The 17,327-nt window shown below is 38.1% G+C and overlaps 1 protein-coding gene across 5 annotated transcripts in view; it reads right to left on the reverse strand.

Annotated features, from left to right (window-relative positions):
• The window catches only part of CDK5RAP2 (CDK5 regulatory subunit associated protein 2), a 102,243-nt gene that overhangs the window by 43,398 nt on the left and 41,518 nt on the right, over nt 1-17,327 (reverse strand). For 4 of the 5 annotated variants that reach the window (XM_032797926.2, XM_032797927.2, XM_032797930.2 and 1 more), the window contains 7 exons: nt 14,228-14,358; nt 12,566-12,681; nt 11,040-11,168; nt 5,586-5,678; nt 4,778-4,825; nt 3,477-3,667; nt 262-721 (listed from right to left, as the gene is read on the reverse strand). In XM_032797926.2, coding sequence (XP_032653817.1) covers nt 262-721; nt 3,477-3,667; nt 4,778-4,825; nt 5,586-5,678; nt 11,040-11,168; nt 12,566-12,681; nt 14,228-14,358 — 1,168 coding nt within the window. The remainder of the gene's footprint in view (nt 1-261; nt 722-3,476; nt 3,668-4,777; nt 4,826-5,585; nt 5,679-11,039; nt 11,169-12,565; nt 12,682-14,227; nt 14,359-17,327) is intronic. The other variant, XM_032797925.2, reaches the window with a different exon arrangement.

The following is a 17,327-nucleotide window of genomic DNA, read 5'->3' on the forward strand; positions in this document are numbered from 1 at the left end:
GTAAAATTGACACAATATTTACTGATATCAAGTCCTGGGAGATTTGAGGCTTAATTAATTAATATTTCTAAAGCACACTGAAGCATAGGATGAAAGGCACTGTACTGTAAGTACAATTATCTTAAATATATTTGGCACAAATCCCTTTTACTTATTTTTAAAATTACATGAAAAACAAGTTTCACTTCAGAAATGAAATACACTTTTCTCATCTCTACGTCTGCCCTGAACTGTTAAAAAGGGAATCTCAAATAAACTTACTTTATTTGTTCTACTTGTAACAGAAAGTCTCTCATGCTGCTCACCCTTCTTAGATGCATTTTCCTGTTGAGGTTCTGCATTTAATCTTGAGTATTTTGTTTTTTCTTCTGAGGCTTCTCTTTTGCCTTCATGTTTGAGTCTCATGACATTACCCTCTATAGTCATTGTTTGTGTAGCTGTATCTTTCAATTCCACTTTTAACAATTCAATATCCTTATTAACCTGTGGAGCTGTATCGGGATAAAGCCTCTCTTTTCCATCAGAAGTTGATTTCAATTCTACTTGCTGCTTTAAGATTTTATTGACCTGCTTGAAATGTCTCAGTTCAGCTCTTAGTTGAATAATCATTTGCCTAAGATCTTTTTCAGCCTTATTCTCTATATCTTCACTTGAACAGTCTTGCTCAGTTGTGCTCAGATGATCTAACAGTGCAATTACGATTTTCATTTGTTCTTGTCTGCTTTATCCAGGGAGGAAAAAAAAAACAACATGTTTTGCTTTTTTGGTTTAAGAAAACAAGAACACCTCCTAAGGAACACTTTTGTAGAGCCATGATATACTGTAGACTTCTATGAGATTCCGGTAGATTTAGGGCAAAGCTTCTCAAACTTTTTCATAGAGAGATTGTCTTGTGGATACTTCCCTCTCCCATTTGTGATCATGTAGATCGCATCCCCTCCTCCCATCTGTGATCATATAACAAACCTGTGGAAACCACAGCAACTGCTTACGTAAAATAAAATCAGGAGGGTATGTAGGGCCAGATTTTCAAGATCTTACCCTCCCTTATAGGCATCTTAATGAAGTGCCTATTGGAAACAAGGGAGCTGCTAAGTGCTGAGTTCTTTTGAAAAATCTGGGCCTTCATATATAGTCAGCTGTCTTTTTGTAAAATGCAGAAGCTGGAAAAAAGCAGGAGCAGCCAGCAGAATGTGACAGCCTTGCTCTCCACAGACCATCAGCAAGAGTTCCACAGATAACCAGTGGACCAGAGGCCACAGTTTGGAAAGCTATATTTTAAGATGAAAGAGAAGCTAAACAAGGGACATTAGATTATAAACAACCCTCAAATTCTACAGCTGATTTAATCTGTCCAATCAAGAACAGTTTGTGCCACTAAACATATAAACAGGCATTTAAAAACAACTGCATTTATACAGCTGGCATTTGAAATGGAGGATGCTAACTACGCTTTTTATGTCTTTTTTTCTGGCATCTAATACCATTAATGAGAATTAAGTTACCCAACAGCACAGACTCATCATAGTCAATCTGGTAATTTATACTAGGACACAGAAAAGATTATACACAAGAGTGCTAAAGATGATTGTGAAAGAATTGCTCATTACCAGACTTTTAAGTAAGGTTAAGAAATAAAACAACATTATATATTCATCTTTTAAGACAGTAATATTGTCTCATCTGCCACTCAGTATTTTCTTGATGACTAAAATCATTTACATTTCTTGGCTGGCTTGAATAGTAATGTAGAAACATAGGACTGGTTGAGTAGACCCAGCTGTAGAACTGATTTCAAATGCAGAAGACAGATGTTTGGCTTGTGTAGCTGCCTATAGGCAGTTTAATGGCTTGCCACATGATGGATCAGAGTTTGGGGTTTAAGCTCCTGGAGGTGGGACCACTGAGAACATTGCATGAGGAAAGTAGTTCACATCACATCACTTTCCTGGTTTGCTAAAGGAATGATGTTGATGACCTCTGAAATAAGTCACTGTTGTATAGCGTGTTTCACTCGTGGGGGCTGATTTTTTTCTATATCTGTACAAAGCACAGCTTTGCCAGTATAGTTCCAACAGCAGTAGGAGTGCTTTGTCCCATAAAGTGTTCCTAGTGCAGACATGGCCTTAGTTCCAACTCAGCTACTCACTGTGAATGAGTCATTTTCACCAATTTGTGCCACAGTTTCTCCTTCTGTAAAGTGGGGTTTATCCTTACCTACTTCACAAGGATGCTGTGAACCTTTATCAATCAGTTGTATTGGTAAAGTGCTTTGAAATCTTTAGATGAAGTGAAAATTATTATTAACATTATATCTTTACTGCTCTTTTGGGGGTGCATGCTGAGGAACAGGTAATTATTTCCAGCAGCCTTTTGTCTGTAGATTTTCCTGTGTGACCAACTACAGTAAAAGGATTGCATGGAGAGTTCTATACTGTGGAATGAATTCAAAGCTGTAACTCACTTGAGGTCTCTATTTGAAGTGAACTGCACAAGGGCAGACTGAATGACTCGAAGTTCACTTCCGCTCTGAGAATGAATGCAGCCAGAGAACCATCGGAGGGCCATCTGCTCTTATTTAACATTAAATTACATATATTTTTTAAAAAATCAATTTAAAAATACCCTCTTCTAAAACTCATTCTTTTGGTGTGTATGTGTTTTGTTTTTTTTTAAGAGAGATTTAACATGTTGTTGAAAAAGCTAAAGGAATGATGCTGCTGTAAAAACAGTCAGAGCTGTAAACTTCCTTTTCAGTGATGTCAGTAAAAACAAGTATTCTCACAAGCAAGCAAAACAAGCTCACCGATCAGTCAGCTACAGTGAAAGGTACTTGCAGTTAAAGGCATTACTTTATTTCCCACCATACTCTAGCCTCAGCTTCCAACCTAAGGCCACAGGGGCTAAAGAAATTCCTATTGAAGGATACAATGTTGACTAGTGGCATATGTAAAAGCAGGGGACTGAGAATCAGAACTACGGGGTTACATAGGCTGCTCTACCATTTTTGAATAATCTCAGGCAAGTCACTTCTCCCCAGTTTCACACACACAACTTCCTTACACCAGTGCAGTGTTTAGGGTTTTTTCCATTTAATTCACTGTGTGAAGAGTGCTTTGAGATACTTGGATTAACCAAAAAAAAAACAAAACAAAAACGTATTATTATTGTTTTAGCCCTTTAACACCACCAGTCTCACATCCTGAAACAGATCAGTTCCCATAGTAAGGCTCTATGAAGCAATACCTTTAAAGAAACTTTTCTTGTAATGGATTTTTCATAAGGATGTCTTCCCACTGATAGTATGTTTCGTAATTACTTAATTGTATGATAGACTGAGATGGCTCTGAAGGAGCCTTGCCAATCTCTCAGGTAAATTAGACAGTGCCATTATCTAAATTCACTTTAGCAAAATTACTTTATTCTCTCCTCAAATAGAAATACTGTCAAAAGTAGTGTCTATCCCTCAGGCTTACCTAGATTCAAGTACAGATGTTCCATTTTCATTTAAAAGAGATGTGAGCAGGCTCATCTCTTCTACTTTGCGTTCACCCATCTCTATTCTGCCAAAGTGTTTGCCAGCAATATCATGTTCAAACCGAGGCTTATTTGGATTCCTATAATCTCTATCTTTGCAGACACCATCTGAATAGTCTGCAGGAGCTATCTGTTGGGGAGAAAATTGCAAATGTTTTCTTATTATGCAGTATGCAGTTCTATTACGTTCAGGGCTGCAATCTTTGATGGTCTTAATCTATATTATGAAGCAGTCACAGACATTCAACTTACTGTTTATTAATACAGGAACTAATGAACATCAATTTGTTATGGTTAATTCATAGAGATCAGCTGTTTGGCAGTAAGAAGATTTCCCTGATGGTGTTTATCTATGAATGCTCTCCTGGCTAATGAAGCTGTTGGTACGTGGCCCCCATGTTGTAATTCATTCCATGATTAGTTCACATTTGAATCACATGTCTTTAAATATAAAATTCTGCCCTCTGATGCCTGTGTGCAGGGCCAGTTAGTATGAATGTCCAAGGGCAGAATGTGGTCTGAAGTGTTTAGAATGACCATGCTTGTATGTGTAAAATTGGGTTAGTTGACTCTAAAATTCTCCATACATATGGCCATAGCATGAATTAGCTGTACAACCTATTTCAGAAGCCATAGAACTACCAAAAGCAGTAGAAACCATTAGAGGGTACATCAGTCAGCAACCCAAACATTTCAAACTGCAGTAATAAAAGACTTCTCCGATCAAGTATAAGATTGTGAAGAAGTGAGAAATACAGCGGGCCAGTGCGAATCTGCAGAAGCAATCTGGTTAAAGAACTCAGCAGAAAGGGAATGACTAAGGATCAGAGCTGGTTCTGTAACTACTCAGAAGATGAGAGTTATGAAAGGCCATTTCATAACTGTGGTTTGGAACATCTTGATGCATACTCAAAAAACCTAACTTTTTAGTGTTTTAAATGGTTCCACAGCTTACAAAGCATGGCACGCTTAAGATCTGCAAAGACTATTTCATGAAGCAGAGCTATTTTTCTCTGAATTAGTAACCTCCACAGATCCACACTCAGGATGCCCACAGGGGGCATGATGCAACTCTCATTTATATCAATGGGAGTCTTTCCACTTATTTCAATACGATTTAGACTGGGCCCATTCATGATGAACCCTGTTGACTTTGGAGCCATTAGCAATGAGAAATTTAAGTACATACTTATTACAAGCTTCTCCACACACGAGAGGCTATTTATATTGTATCATTTACCTGCATATCCAGATCAAGAGGATGATCCAACGGCAACTGAGGACATGCCTAGATAAGTAGGGATATGTAAAAATTATAAATTTTGAGGCACATCACATTTTTTTTTTTAAATATTACCATTTTGAACTGAACAGAAAACACAGTATTTATCTTAGTTATGGGTTTTTCACAATCTACTATATCTCTTTTGAATATCAGTAAAAAAGGATGGCAGATTCTAGGACTCTGCACAGGAACGGAGGTTTTCTGTTGAGTCACCCTAACATCAGGTGTTTGAAATCTATACAAAGATGCACAGTAATTTTTGCTCAGTCATAATAGCAGGTGGATCTTATTAACTCCAGACAAGCTCCGGGCCTGATTACACAGGCCACTAAAGACAATCAAAAGACTCCCACATACTTTAAGGGGCTTGGGATCAGTCCCTTTAAGAGAGGCTGAGTATCTCTCTGGATCAAAGGGAACTAGGGACTAGGACAGAGAAGATCCTGCAGGGAAAAACCTACGAAAAGACAAACTTGAGGAGAAAACTTAGCTTAAATAACTATAAATCATAAACATCAGCCTAAGAAAAAAATCAAACAGGAAAAGGTGTTTGCATTATACCCCATGAGAGTATCCTCTCTTCAGAGCATGGAGGAGACTCTACCTGCTTACAAGGAATTGCAGAGACTAGACTTGTATACTCTAAACGTACAGCAAAAATCAACCCGGCTGTATTATATCAAGTTAAATGGCTGTAATTGTGCACCCAGAATATGTAACTCTCTGGTAAAAATATTATACAATGATATTGACACAATCCTACCTCACTAGTCCTCTCAGAACGCTGACAGCTCTCTGCATTCTTATTGTCAAAATCTCCAGCTTGCGTCATGGTTTCCTCTGTTCTTTCAAGAAACTATATAAAGTATGGAACGATGTGAAAATGTAGCACAAAAATAATGTGGTATGAAACATGCATAAATAAGTCAGTGACATGTCTTAAAAGAAAAATAAAAAACGCCTGTAATACAAAGTAACAAACATTAGATTAGATTTATCCAGTAAGATCAAAAGGGAGTTAATACAAAAACCAGAAATAATTCATACATAGTACACTGAAATCTGAATTTTTACATTCCCTCACTGCTGCACATCCTTCTGAACTGTACAAAAATGCTAATTTAGCCCCTTTCTGCAAACACCTTTCCCCCTCCCCAAGCCATATTTCCATTGTGCCTGTCGTATTTTTCCATTTAATTATTTTTATTTCCTACTATTTTATGATCTTTTTCTGCATTCATGAAAAAAAAAAAAACCTCTTGCTAAGCAGGGCAGACTCTGTCTGGCGTAACAATAAAAAGATTTACTATTACACTGTAGGCTAAATACTGCTTTGTCCTTCAATGATGTACCATGGGGAAGGAGGAGGATGCCAAGAATGTTTTCTTTCCCCATTTCCTATCCTCCCCAGGACCCAGTCAGAATGCTGCTACTAACACTCCACTAGTAGAGAGACAGGAGGAAACCCACTATCTAGTGTTATCCAGTAGCACTCCAAACGGGCTGGCCAGCCAACCTGGGAGCAAGGTCAAGAACGCCTTGCATTGTGCCTGTTAGAATTCAACAGCAAGAGTGACAGAGGCATGCAGGCAGAATGCTCCCCCACCACAGCTCAGCTCTCTTTACCAGTTTGCCTCCGGCAACAGACATCAGAATTTAATCTTTTGTCTAGAGACATCTAAAAAGGTTCCAATGACAACAATACTAATTTAAAATGATTAATCGGATTACATCAAGGGGCAATATTCTGGCAAGTCCCTGCAAGAAACCCTCACACAGCAACTGGAAAGTGGGGAAGGAATTTTCCACCGAAAACTTGACTCCCCTGCAGTGAAATCATTCCACTATTCTTTGAACAGTGCCTCAGAGTAGAACTCCAGGAGAGGCTTTGGCTCACATTTTTGTTCATATACATCTAAGTTCAACAATGGTTTCACTGCACAAACCCACATATAGTTTATTTATGTTCCTGATTAGAATGGTTTTCAGGGCCAGGGAAGAGAGAGAGAACATTGGGCAGATAAGTACCCAGTAATGCTTCTTTTGCAACATACACACCGAATGTTTAGGGCATTTCAGCAGAATGAGCCCATACTGTGGTATCGACAGAGTCTTATTCTACAGCAACACCTCTCAGTAATGTGATTAAGAGATTTTTGTAAAGGAACTTTGGTGCTGGAAGCTCATTAAGAAATGGAAATGAGACACGGGAGAATCTATTACCTGTAAGTAGCATTTTCTGAAGGTAATATTGTCGATCTAATCTACAGACGATACATGGTATTGGGAGAGTGGATTCACAACTCTATTAGACAAGGATTTTAGTCTTGGAGCAAGGCTATAACATACATGCCTTAAAGGCAGTAATATCACACCAGTCCATCTAACAGTCAGTTTCTTCCTGACCTAGACTGAAGAAAAATTACCCTAAATTCAATAAAGGCAAAAAGGCAGATTCTTCAGCATAGCCAGGGGAGCAGTTGTTCATTAAGCCCTTGGGCACACAGCATTTTAGAAATGCACTGGGAGGAAAGGAGCTGATGACTAAAAGTAGTGCATGTTGAATTTATTGCCTTGATGCATGTGCAGGGCAGTGCTAATAGTTATGACGTGAAGAGATAAACCTGCTTCCCCGATGTGTCATACTGAAGAGACAAGGCTCAAGGCATATGGATCTAGTCTCAGATTAAGAGAATTCTGCAGGTGTACAGGGGATATGTGCATATCTTTTTCTCTATGAGCAGTGGGAAGTGTATAAGTGGGTTTCTTACTGTGACTTGTTTACCATGTATATATGTACTAGTAGTGAATGAGAAAAGCACTTTTGCTTTCTACCTCGCAGCAAAGTAAACCATGGTACTTTTGTTTACATGTGAATTTTAAGTATTAATTTAAAAAACAAAATAATAGTGGTAGCTGGATGGTGCAGTGTATTAGTAGTTTTCCCTTTATCTCTAGAGCCTTATATTCAAATCCTGGTTTGGGTCTCAGGTTTGAATTAATTTGGTATTTTCATCCAAATCCTCATTTTCAGCAGTCTCAGAACTGGAGTAACAGGGATGCTACATATCAGGACTGTGATGTACAGGCAAAGCTGTGCTTTGGAAAAGCTTGTAATTTGTCTGACTGTAGCCACTGACTTCAGTGGACATTAAGCTTACTCACAGATTATTTACAATTTAAAAATTGGAAAATATTAGCTAATTATAGCATCCAAAAATGTATAACCAGGGTCTGATTTTCAAAATGAGGCTGTAGGGCCAAGCTTTATTTTTAAAGCTAGTTAGATTCATTTGCACTCATACTTACCTGATTTATACAGCTTCCAACACAGAACAACAGTCTTTTATTAATCAGCATCATTTTCTGGGGTTTATCTCCTTTCCAGGCCAATATATGAATCCATAAGTTATGCTGCTCGCAATGAAACTATTAACATTTACACCAAACAGACTGTAGTATAGCATTACAGCAACTGGCTGCAATTTGAGTTTTTTGCTGCTAAAGTCTCAGAGATTGAAAAGAAACTTTTTGTGCTCCAAGGAATACAATCTAATATTCAACAAAATATTAAAAGAAAATAAGTGGCTTAACGCCAGGAGGAAATCCATTGAAAATAAACTACCTATTTAAAATATTTCCTTAGAGACTGAAAACCTTGAGAACGTTTTTCCTAAATGAACCACTGATATGCTTGGATTGCAAAGACCCCTGGAGCCCTGAAGGCTGGAATCAGTGAAGCTGCTTTTCTCACAGAAAGCAGATGCTCAGTGGACAGTGCAAAAACAGCTCGTTTATCTTTACACCACCATCACTTTGGAGCAGAAAAACAGACTACTCGGAGCTGACAGTCTTTTGAAAGATGCCTTGCAGAGGATCGAAGGTGCAGATTTATCTGGTCTGAATTCCAATTTTGTTAAAGAAAAGAAAGGTCTGTACATTTTAAGAAGCACCCAAGAGGGCTATATCTTGTTATAACCTGCCAAATTTCATACGGAGGACAGACACTAGTGTCTTCTTGGCAGTGCATGCTAACAGATACCAGTGCAGCACCAAGACCGGCAGAATCATTTATTTTCAGTTTGTAAAAATTCACCAATCATGGCCCATAGCCCAAAATCATGAAGCAGGTCTTTTACTGACAGGACTGATGATATGGCACATATAAACCTTTAAAATGAAACACACTGGATTGCTGAGCCTTTAACTTTGGGGTTCAATAGTACCTTAGTCACTCTGGCACTGACTTGAATAGCATTTTTTACTTGCCTCCTTGCCTTTACCACCATTTTATACACAGGTTATTTTACAAAATTTCTCTCTTATTTATTCTAAAGCTAGGTCCATATATATAATTCTTTAGTGAATGGCCTTTCACGTTCCAGTTGCACCAAGACAAGCAAAGGACGGCACAATATTCTTGGCTCTGATATTCTTAGCCACTGGCACCAAATGTAGAATCAGTGAGGGGGCAGTGCCCTCTACAGGACTGCTAAACAAATTGCGGGAAATATATATATGTACTAACCCCCATTTTTAAAATGTATATTTTACCCACTAGACTTTCAGTGCTAACCTAGTTATTCTATAAATCCGTAAGTTAACTGTTTTTTTTTTAATGGATGTTATCCCAAGAGTACCTAAAGCAGCACCTTTAATTTATAATTAAAAATAAATTTAAATTAAAAGTAACCTGAGAGGCCTGACTTAAATGACAAAAAGCAAGGAAATTTAGTCTGAATTTTGATAATTGTCTTTACAATTCAACTGCAGCATAAATGATAAACTCATCCTCTGCTGCCCAGGGATCTATGCAGCACCACGGCAATACATGCCACAGTCGCAAATAAGTTCAATACTTAAACACAACTGGAACGTATTATTTAAACACTGCATTTTCTGTTCTTTGGGTTTAAACAGATTTAGAAATTCAAGATCGAACATGCTGGTCACACTCATTGTTCTTTTTGCTCTTGATCTCATTATCATTCAGTACGTAGTGCTGAAGGTGAAATTAAAGAAGCAAAAAGAAAGGTATTAGCAATAGCATTTAAAGCAAGAATAATCTACGACAAGCCATGAAAGTGAACTGGACATGGACACTATTTCCCTTATCTTCTTGTATAACAGGGCAAATATAGGGACCCAATATCCAGAATCTTTTCCATCAGACTGTGAAGCTGCTATGCGGTGGGTACTTTCAGTTTGATGGCTGAATCAAAAAAATAAAATCTAGTTTTGAATGGAAACTAGATTTTGTATTTTCTTTACTAACTGAAACAAAAAAAACAGAACATTTTTGTTTGGGTTGAAATGACATTTCATTTAGAAAATGTCAGGTTCAAATGCCATTGTTTCAAAAATGTCAATTTGAAACAAAACACAAAAATGAACCACTTCAGCATTTCCAAAACGTTTGTTTTCAGGGAGGTTTTCAGCAGAAACTATTTGCTAAATTTGACCCTAATTCACAAACAGTTTTGGTACCTTAAGAAATGCGTTTTTTGGAAAATTTACTATTTGCCGGATTTTTTATTTATTTATTTAATTAATTAATTTCCCCAGTTCTATTCCTAATAAACCCCAGCCACAGGCAAAAGAACAGAGGACCCAATGCTCCTTCCCCTGGACATCTATCAGCTCAATCTTCCACAACTCTGCCCCCTTCTTTGTACACTGTTCTGTGTTGCACCGATCCCTAAAACACAGGTTCCTCTCCTCTATGCATAGTGAAACCACTCCAATTTTGTTGCCAGAGGGACCTACATGGCCTCAGAGATGGAGCAGATATGGTCTACACCCTAATAGGACTGCACATTGAAGTGAGAACAGTTCTCAGAGAGCTGAGGAATGCATACAGCAGCCACTGAGGGATACCTAAATGTTATGGAGGTTGCAAGTTTCTTCAAAAAATAAGATCAGCCACTCTTACCTGCAAATTTGCAAAATTAAAAGATCATAGAGCCAATTAATATTTTAAAATATATGTTTTCTTAAAAATCAATTGAAAATATTTCTGAACACTAAAAATACTTTGGGCCTGATACTCAGTTGCCCTACATCTTGTACAGTTATTTACATCATTTTAAAATGGAGTATAAAATATTAGCAGTCTGATCTAGCAGTGTCTTACATCCACTTTGCTTTGATATAAGTGACCATACAAGGTGCAGTGCAACTGAGAATTAGGCACAATATTTTAATATAGAGATCCTACCTCATTCTGGTTTATTATTTTCAGTGGTTCTTTCCCCTGAGTCTCTGATCTGGAGAGTCCGAGTTGTTTTTTCTTTAGCTCTTGGTTAACTGAATGCAGGTCCTTAACCATCAAGATGAGTTCTGCAACCTAAATATACACAGGGAAACAATCAGAAACTATAAAGCTCTTCCTAATATACAAAGTACCAGAGAGATTTAAATTTCTTTAAATAACACTATACAATATGTTAAACTTCAGAATTATAACGTTAGTTACTTCCAGTGAAGCTTAATGCTTCCATCACTGCCCAAGGGATTGTATGCATTTGAACCAGTAACATTATACAAATATATTAGAAGCAGTGTCCAAAGAATGCTAATTTGGAAGACTTCAATCGTGAAGCTCAGGTTTCAAAATTCACTAGCAAGAAAAAAGTTCAGATTCTATCATGCCTGCAGGTTGACTGGGGAAAAAGTTATTTTGACGCAAGTGAAAGCTGTGTTATAGGAACAGAGCAGCAGCATTCACTGAGAAGCATTTAAAAATAAGGAGTCTGAGTCTCCAATCGATCACCATTTCTATGCCAATATAACTTCATGGAGTTGAACTTATGTAAAAGTAGCAAACCAGAGTGGAAAATCAGGTCCCAAAACACTTTAGCAGACATTAACAACCTATAATCACCTAGCATGTCAATGTCTTTTGTTAATAAGCGTGCCCAGATTTAGAGCCAAATATATACTTCAGAGACACAGGAGGTATGGTCTAGTGGTCTGAGTATAGGACTGAGAGTCAATCTAGATTCTGCCACAGACTCTCTGTATGATCTTGGACAAATCAGTTGATCTTTCTGTGTTTCAATTAACCAATCTTAAAGGCAGATCTATTAATACTCACCTATCTTTTCATTGGCCATGATTGATGTGAGGTTTCATTAATATCTATTTGCAAAGGATTTTGATATTGAAAAGCATTCTTTAGGATGAACCCGTGCATGGTTTAATGGTTAAAGCACAGGATGAGGAAAGAGGAAGATCTGGGTTCTGTACCCTGTCATAGCCTTGATGTGTCACCTTGGGCAAGTCACTTAATCTCTCTGTGTCTCAGTTTCTCCTTCTACAGAATGCAGGTAATACTTCTAGTCTACCTCACAGGGATACTGTGAGTCTTAATACATCAAATTTGTCAAAGCGCTTTGAGATCCTTGGATGGAATGTGCAATAGAAGTGCAAATCATAACAATCATCACCAACATCTTTTATTATTACTAAGAAGGAATTTGTGAAATGTTCTGCTTTTGGGAGGCTTACAGATAAAAGAATTGATTTGGGGTTTATACAGAGCCAGACAGTTTAAGGCCAGAAAGCACCACCAAATCATCTAGTCTGACTTCTTGTCACAGATGAGAATTTTTAAATACTTTCCGAACAGCCCAACTGTACCTAAACGATCAAAATAGTTTTATGTGTGAGAGAGACAGAAAAAACTACAAATGTAGAAGAGTTAAGCCATTAAAAACAGTAAATAATAAAACAGATCTATACCTTTTTTTTAAGTTCTTCAAGAGACAGATGGTCTATCTGTAGGTTTAAATGATCGTGCTCTCCTAGGCAAATACTCATATAAGATGTTTGATCTCCACAAAAAGAAAAGGTTTCATCTGTCAAAATAACCAAGAGTGGGTATCATTTCAGATACATTACACCTTTATATGAGAATACAACACAGAAATGCAAAATAAGGACATTTTAAAATAAGTGCATACTACTAAACTGTAGGAACTATAGAGTTAATGTTTCATCCCTCATACTAAGCTTTCTGTTAATTGAAAGAACATTCCCCTTACATTCTTTTGTGCCTCTGACATCTAGGCATGCTGTATTTTCCATGGTTATCAGCATGCACTGTGAATCTAATTCTGAATTATAATTTGCATATTTAGCATTACATTTAGAAATAATTTTCACTGAGGAAAAGTATGGCATGAATAGTTATTCTGTTTTAGCCAGAATTTAGTGAACATGAACTATAAGTCCCAATGGTAAAAGCCAGCTTAAGTAAAGTTAGTGAATTTTATTTTTCCATTGGCTCAACAGACTGAATAGAAGATAGCTGCTTATTCCTTTCTTACACAACTGTGTTAAGTGATTTGTATTTATGCAAACAATGAAACACCTGTTCATATCCAATACAGCTCATAGTACACAGTAGAACTCTATTTATATATGGAGGATGTAATCCGTTGGTTAGAGTAGGAAAGAGACATCTAAGTTCTATTCCTGCGGTTGATGGGTCAGTTCGTAACTCTGGTGTTAATATCTCTGAGGATTTACTGTATTAAAAAGCTTTATCACAGTGGTTCTCAAAGCCGGTCTACCACTTGTTCAGGGAAAGCCCCTGGTGGGCTGGGCTGGTTTGTTTACCTGCTGCGTCTGCAGGTTTGGCTGACTGCAGCTCTCACCGGCTGTGGTTCCCCGCTCCAGGCCAATGGGGACTGCGGGAAGCAGCGTGAGCCAAGGGACGTGCTGGCCACCCTTCCTGCAGCCCCCATTGGCCTGGAGCAATGAACTGCGGCCAGTGAGAGCCACGACGGGCCAAATCTGTAGATATGGCAGATAAACAAACTGGCCCGGCCCGCCAGGGGCTTTCCCTGAGCAAGCAGCAGACTGACTTTGAGAACCACTGCTCTATCATGCTTCAAGGAAATTCCAACATAATAAAACTGGCTATTTTCTTTTTCTGCTTCTGAAAATGCATGTCATGTTAGGAAGAATCTATCCATTTCTCTAAACAGAGGCTGTTTATCAAATATGGTGAAAGAATTAGATTCCATCACCAGGAAGTGATCCCATGCCCATGAAATTATCCAAAGCCAGGGATCCTTGACTTCCACAGAGAACAGTAAATTCTGTGGATATGAAATTGTAGGCAGCTTGAAATGATCACTGCAGCAGAATTGCCAAAGAATTACTAACAGTGGCTGCAGGAGAAGATAAAAGCTGTCCCTATACCCTGAATGCTGAAAGTCACTCAGTTACAAATTCCCAAAGCGATGATCAGTGTAAGAAAACAGACAAAAGATCTTTTTACACCTTTATCTACTTTCAACGTTTTCTACACAATCACAACAAACTGAGCATAATAAAAGCAGTTCTTTTGTGTGCAAAAGATAAAGGACCGGACCATGTTACCACACATAGACAAACCTTCTCTGTTTTTTGTGTCCTTAATTTGATCCTCCAGCACCTTCCGTAGATTCCGATTAGCTAAAATATCTTCCTCCAGTTGTTTTCGCAACAAAAAAATATTGTTCAACTCTGTTTGCAAGCTATTTATACTAAACAAAAGGAAGAAATCAGAAAGTTTTAAATATTTCTTTTACATTTCAATTCAAAACTTTTAAAATGTTTTGCTGTGTTACCGACCACAGCATCTTTTATACATCAAGGCTTCCATACGGACTCTATTCCACAGTAGCAATCATTGTTTTTCATCATACACTTATCTTATCTTGATGCATAAAATAAACAAGTCCCTACATAGCAAGATGAAAATAAACTTTTATGTCTATGCCACCTTTCTAGTAGTTTTGAGAACTATTATTTGTAAGTCACTCTGACCAGGATAGATATATTTTACAGGCCAACTTCTAAATAATTCTTTTTTAAGAAAATCAAAATCACTAGCTTATGAAAAGTACATCCAAAAGATATCACTAATTTTCTATATTGATGGCCTGTGTATTCCATCATACTTCTGTCATGGAAATTGTGGCAAAATCCACCCCTTGCCATAGAATTTTTCTATAGAATCTAAGATTTTGTTTAAAAAAAGAGGTATCTAGCCTTTATGCTTATAAAGATTGTGACACCCCGGCAGCCCCTTATTCACCACTGCTATATAATTAGGATATGTTTTGCACAAAGTATGCCTTGTAAGGTATCACTCTAAAAGTCTTGCTCTGCTAGACATTAATGTCTTGTTGGATTGTATGTGCTATCACCGTATGTGAAGTTATGAAGTTTGGCTAGATATGTGTTACTGAACACACGTGAGGTTGAAAACACCCAAAAGCAGCCTTTCACGTACAATAGTAAAAAGGCCAAACAATCTTAATGGATTGTTAAGGAAATGCACACAAGCACAAGGATTACCCCAGGAACTGTGTACAATAGAAACCTCTCAGAGATAGCACTACCCAATGGAAACTGTTTGACCCAGCTCACAGCAAAAGAGCTTTCCAGCAAGTGGGAAGAAGACATCATGATGGTACCTCACTTGGCCTACAACACCACATCCGGAAACATCTGAGGAACAAAGACTGAACTGGGGGAAGTGGTGGTCCCAGGCAAAGCCAAGGCATCTTGTGCCTTGAGAATCTGACAGCCTGTTTATCACTCAGGGTGAGAATTTGTTAATTCATAGCCTACCTATTAAACTCAGTTTGCAGTTTTGTTTATTTCCTAGGTAATCTGCTTTGATCTGTTTGCTATCACTTATAATCACTTAAAATTTATCCTTTTGTAGTTAATACATTTATTTTATGTTTTAATACAAACCAGTGAGCATTTGACTAAAGTGTCTGGGGAAAATCTCAGCTTGGTTACCACAAGTGTGCATGGTCTTCTTCACACTGAGGGAGAGGTGGACTGGGTGTTAAACCATATTCTGGCCAGATTTGACCAGGGCAGGATAATACTGCTCTGGGATCCCAGGCTGGTAGTTAGAGCACCTGCATGTAACTTCAGCTGGGTGTGTCCCTACCTGTGTGAATGCTGCTGAAAGTGAAAGCTTGGAGAGCTTTGCAACTTGTCACAGCAGCACAGTGTGAGAGGGAGCCCAGACCAGTGGGTCACAGAGGGCACAGTGGTACCCCAGTTCAGGTGGCACCCTGGGAGGAACGAGTCACAAAGATAATCTTGAAAATGTGAACCAAATGTAGACTGAAGTGTTGTTTTTCTCTGGAAAAATAGCTCTGAGAAGTGTAAGTTGTCTCATTTATTTCAATGAGGTGTTAACTCCAAAACCTAAAGATGACAATTTAAGTGTCAACATTAACTAAATTAATTACAGATGATTTTAGCAGGAACATCCACCTAATGTGCTTATCCTAGACTCCCAAATTGCCTCCCATTCCTCCTGAATGTCAATAGACCCAGCTGTCCCCTATCTAGCCGAGAAAAGCTTCAGTTTACTCCACCACACCTCTCAGCATTTTCAGGGATATGTTATGAACAATCAATTAAAAAAACCTTGCAGTATATTGAAAACTGAAAATGAAACAGCTTAAAATAATTTGAATTCGATATTAAAATAACAAGGTGTTACACACTGATTATATATTTATTTTCATATTTAATTCATGCAGAATCTCAATATTTTAATATAAATGAAGCTGCTGCAGAATTTCCAGCCTACTGCACCAAAGTAGCTCAGAATCCAGGGACATTTCAACAGAATTTAGGTCCAGCTTGCTGGGGATTACACTGGGGCACATTACACTTGCATGAGAGCAATAGCGTTGCATATAAATGCATAGTAAATAAAATTGTTTCAGCAAAACTCATGCTATTAAGGACCTGTGTATAAAAAGATTTTCATTCCATCTTCCAACATAATGACAAGCATGCTGCTGTCAGTATTTTTTCCACAACGATTGCTTTAACCATCTCTCCTTCACTCAAGAATATATTCTAAGAGAAAGGTCTCAATACTATTAAATGCTCAGCAAACATAAAACACATGTCTAAAAGCTAAGCAAGCGCACTTCCATCTCCTCTTCAGAGCTTAATGCTTTTACTGGAAAAAAGCAACAATTCCCTGCTGTGGGGAGACAAAAGAGATGTGGTCGTGACTCTGAGAAAGGGACTCTTCCAAAATGTAACCATTAAAGTGGTGTGGAATAAATAATGCCTAAAAAAAGGGGAAACGTCATCCAAAACCAGGATATATTCTTTGTCTAAACTCACCCCATGACTGTGGACATTATCTGCAGGGCTTACCTAGTAGCACTCTGGACCTTCAGGTTCTGGCTTCAAGGATTTAAGCAGCATAATCCGATGTACACGGCATTGGACTGGGGGTCAGAAGACCTGGCTATTACTCCCAGCCCTTCCACAGCCTCTCTGTGTGACCGGGAGCCAGACATTTCCTCTCTCTGTGCTACACTTTCCCCATCTATATAACGGGCATGATCCTGCTCCCATTGAAGTCAGTAGCAAAACTCCCTCTGTCTTGAACAGTGTAGGATCAAGCCCAGTGATACTTCCTCAACTTTGTAAGAGGCTTTGAGATCTATAGATGAAA

Source organism: Chelonoidis abingdonii, chromosome 24, assembly GCF_003597395.2.
Source record: "Chelonoidis abingdonii isolate Lonesome George chromosome 24, CheloAbing_2.0, whole genome shotgun sequence".
NCBI lineage: Eukaryota > Metazoa > Chordata > Testudines > Testudinidae > Chelonoidis > Chelonoidis abingdonii.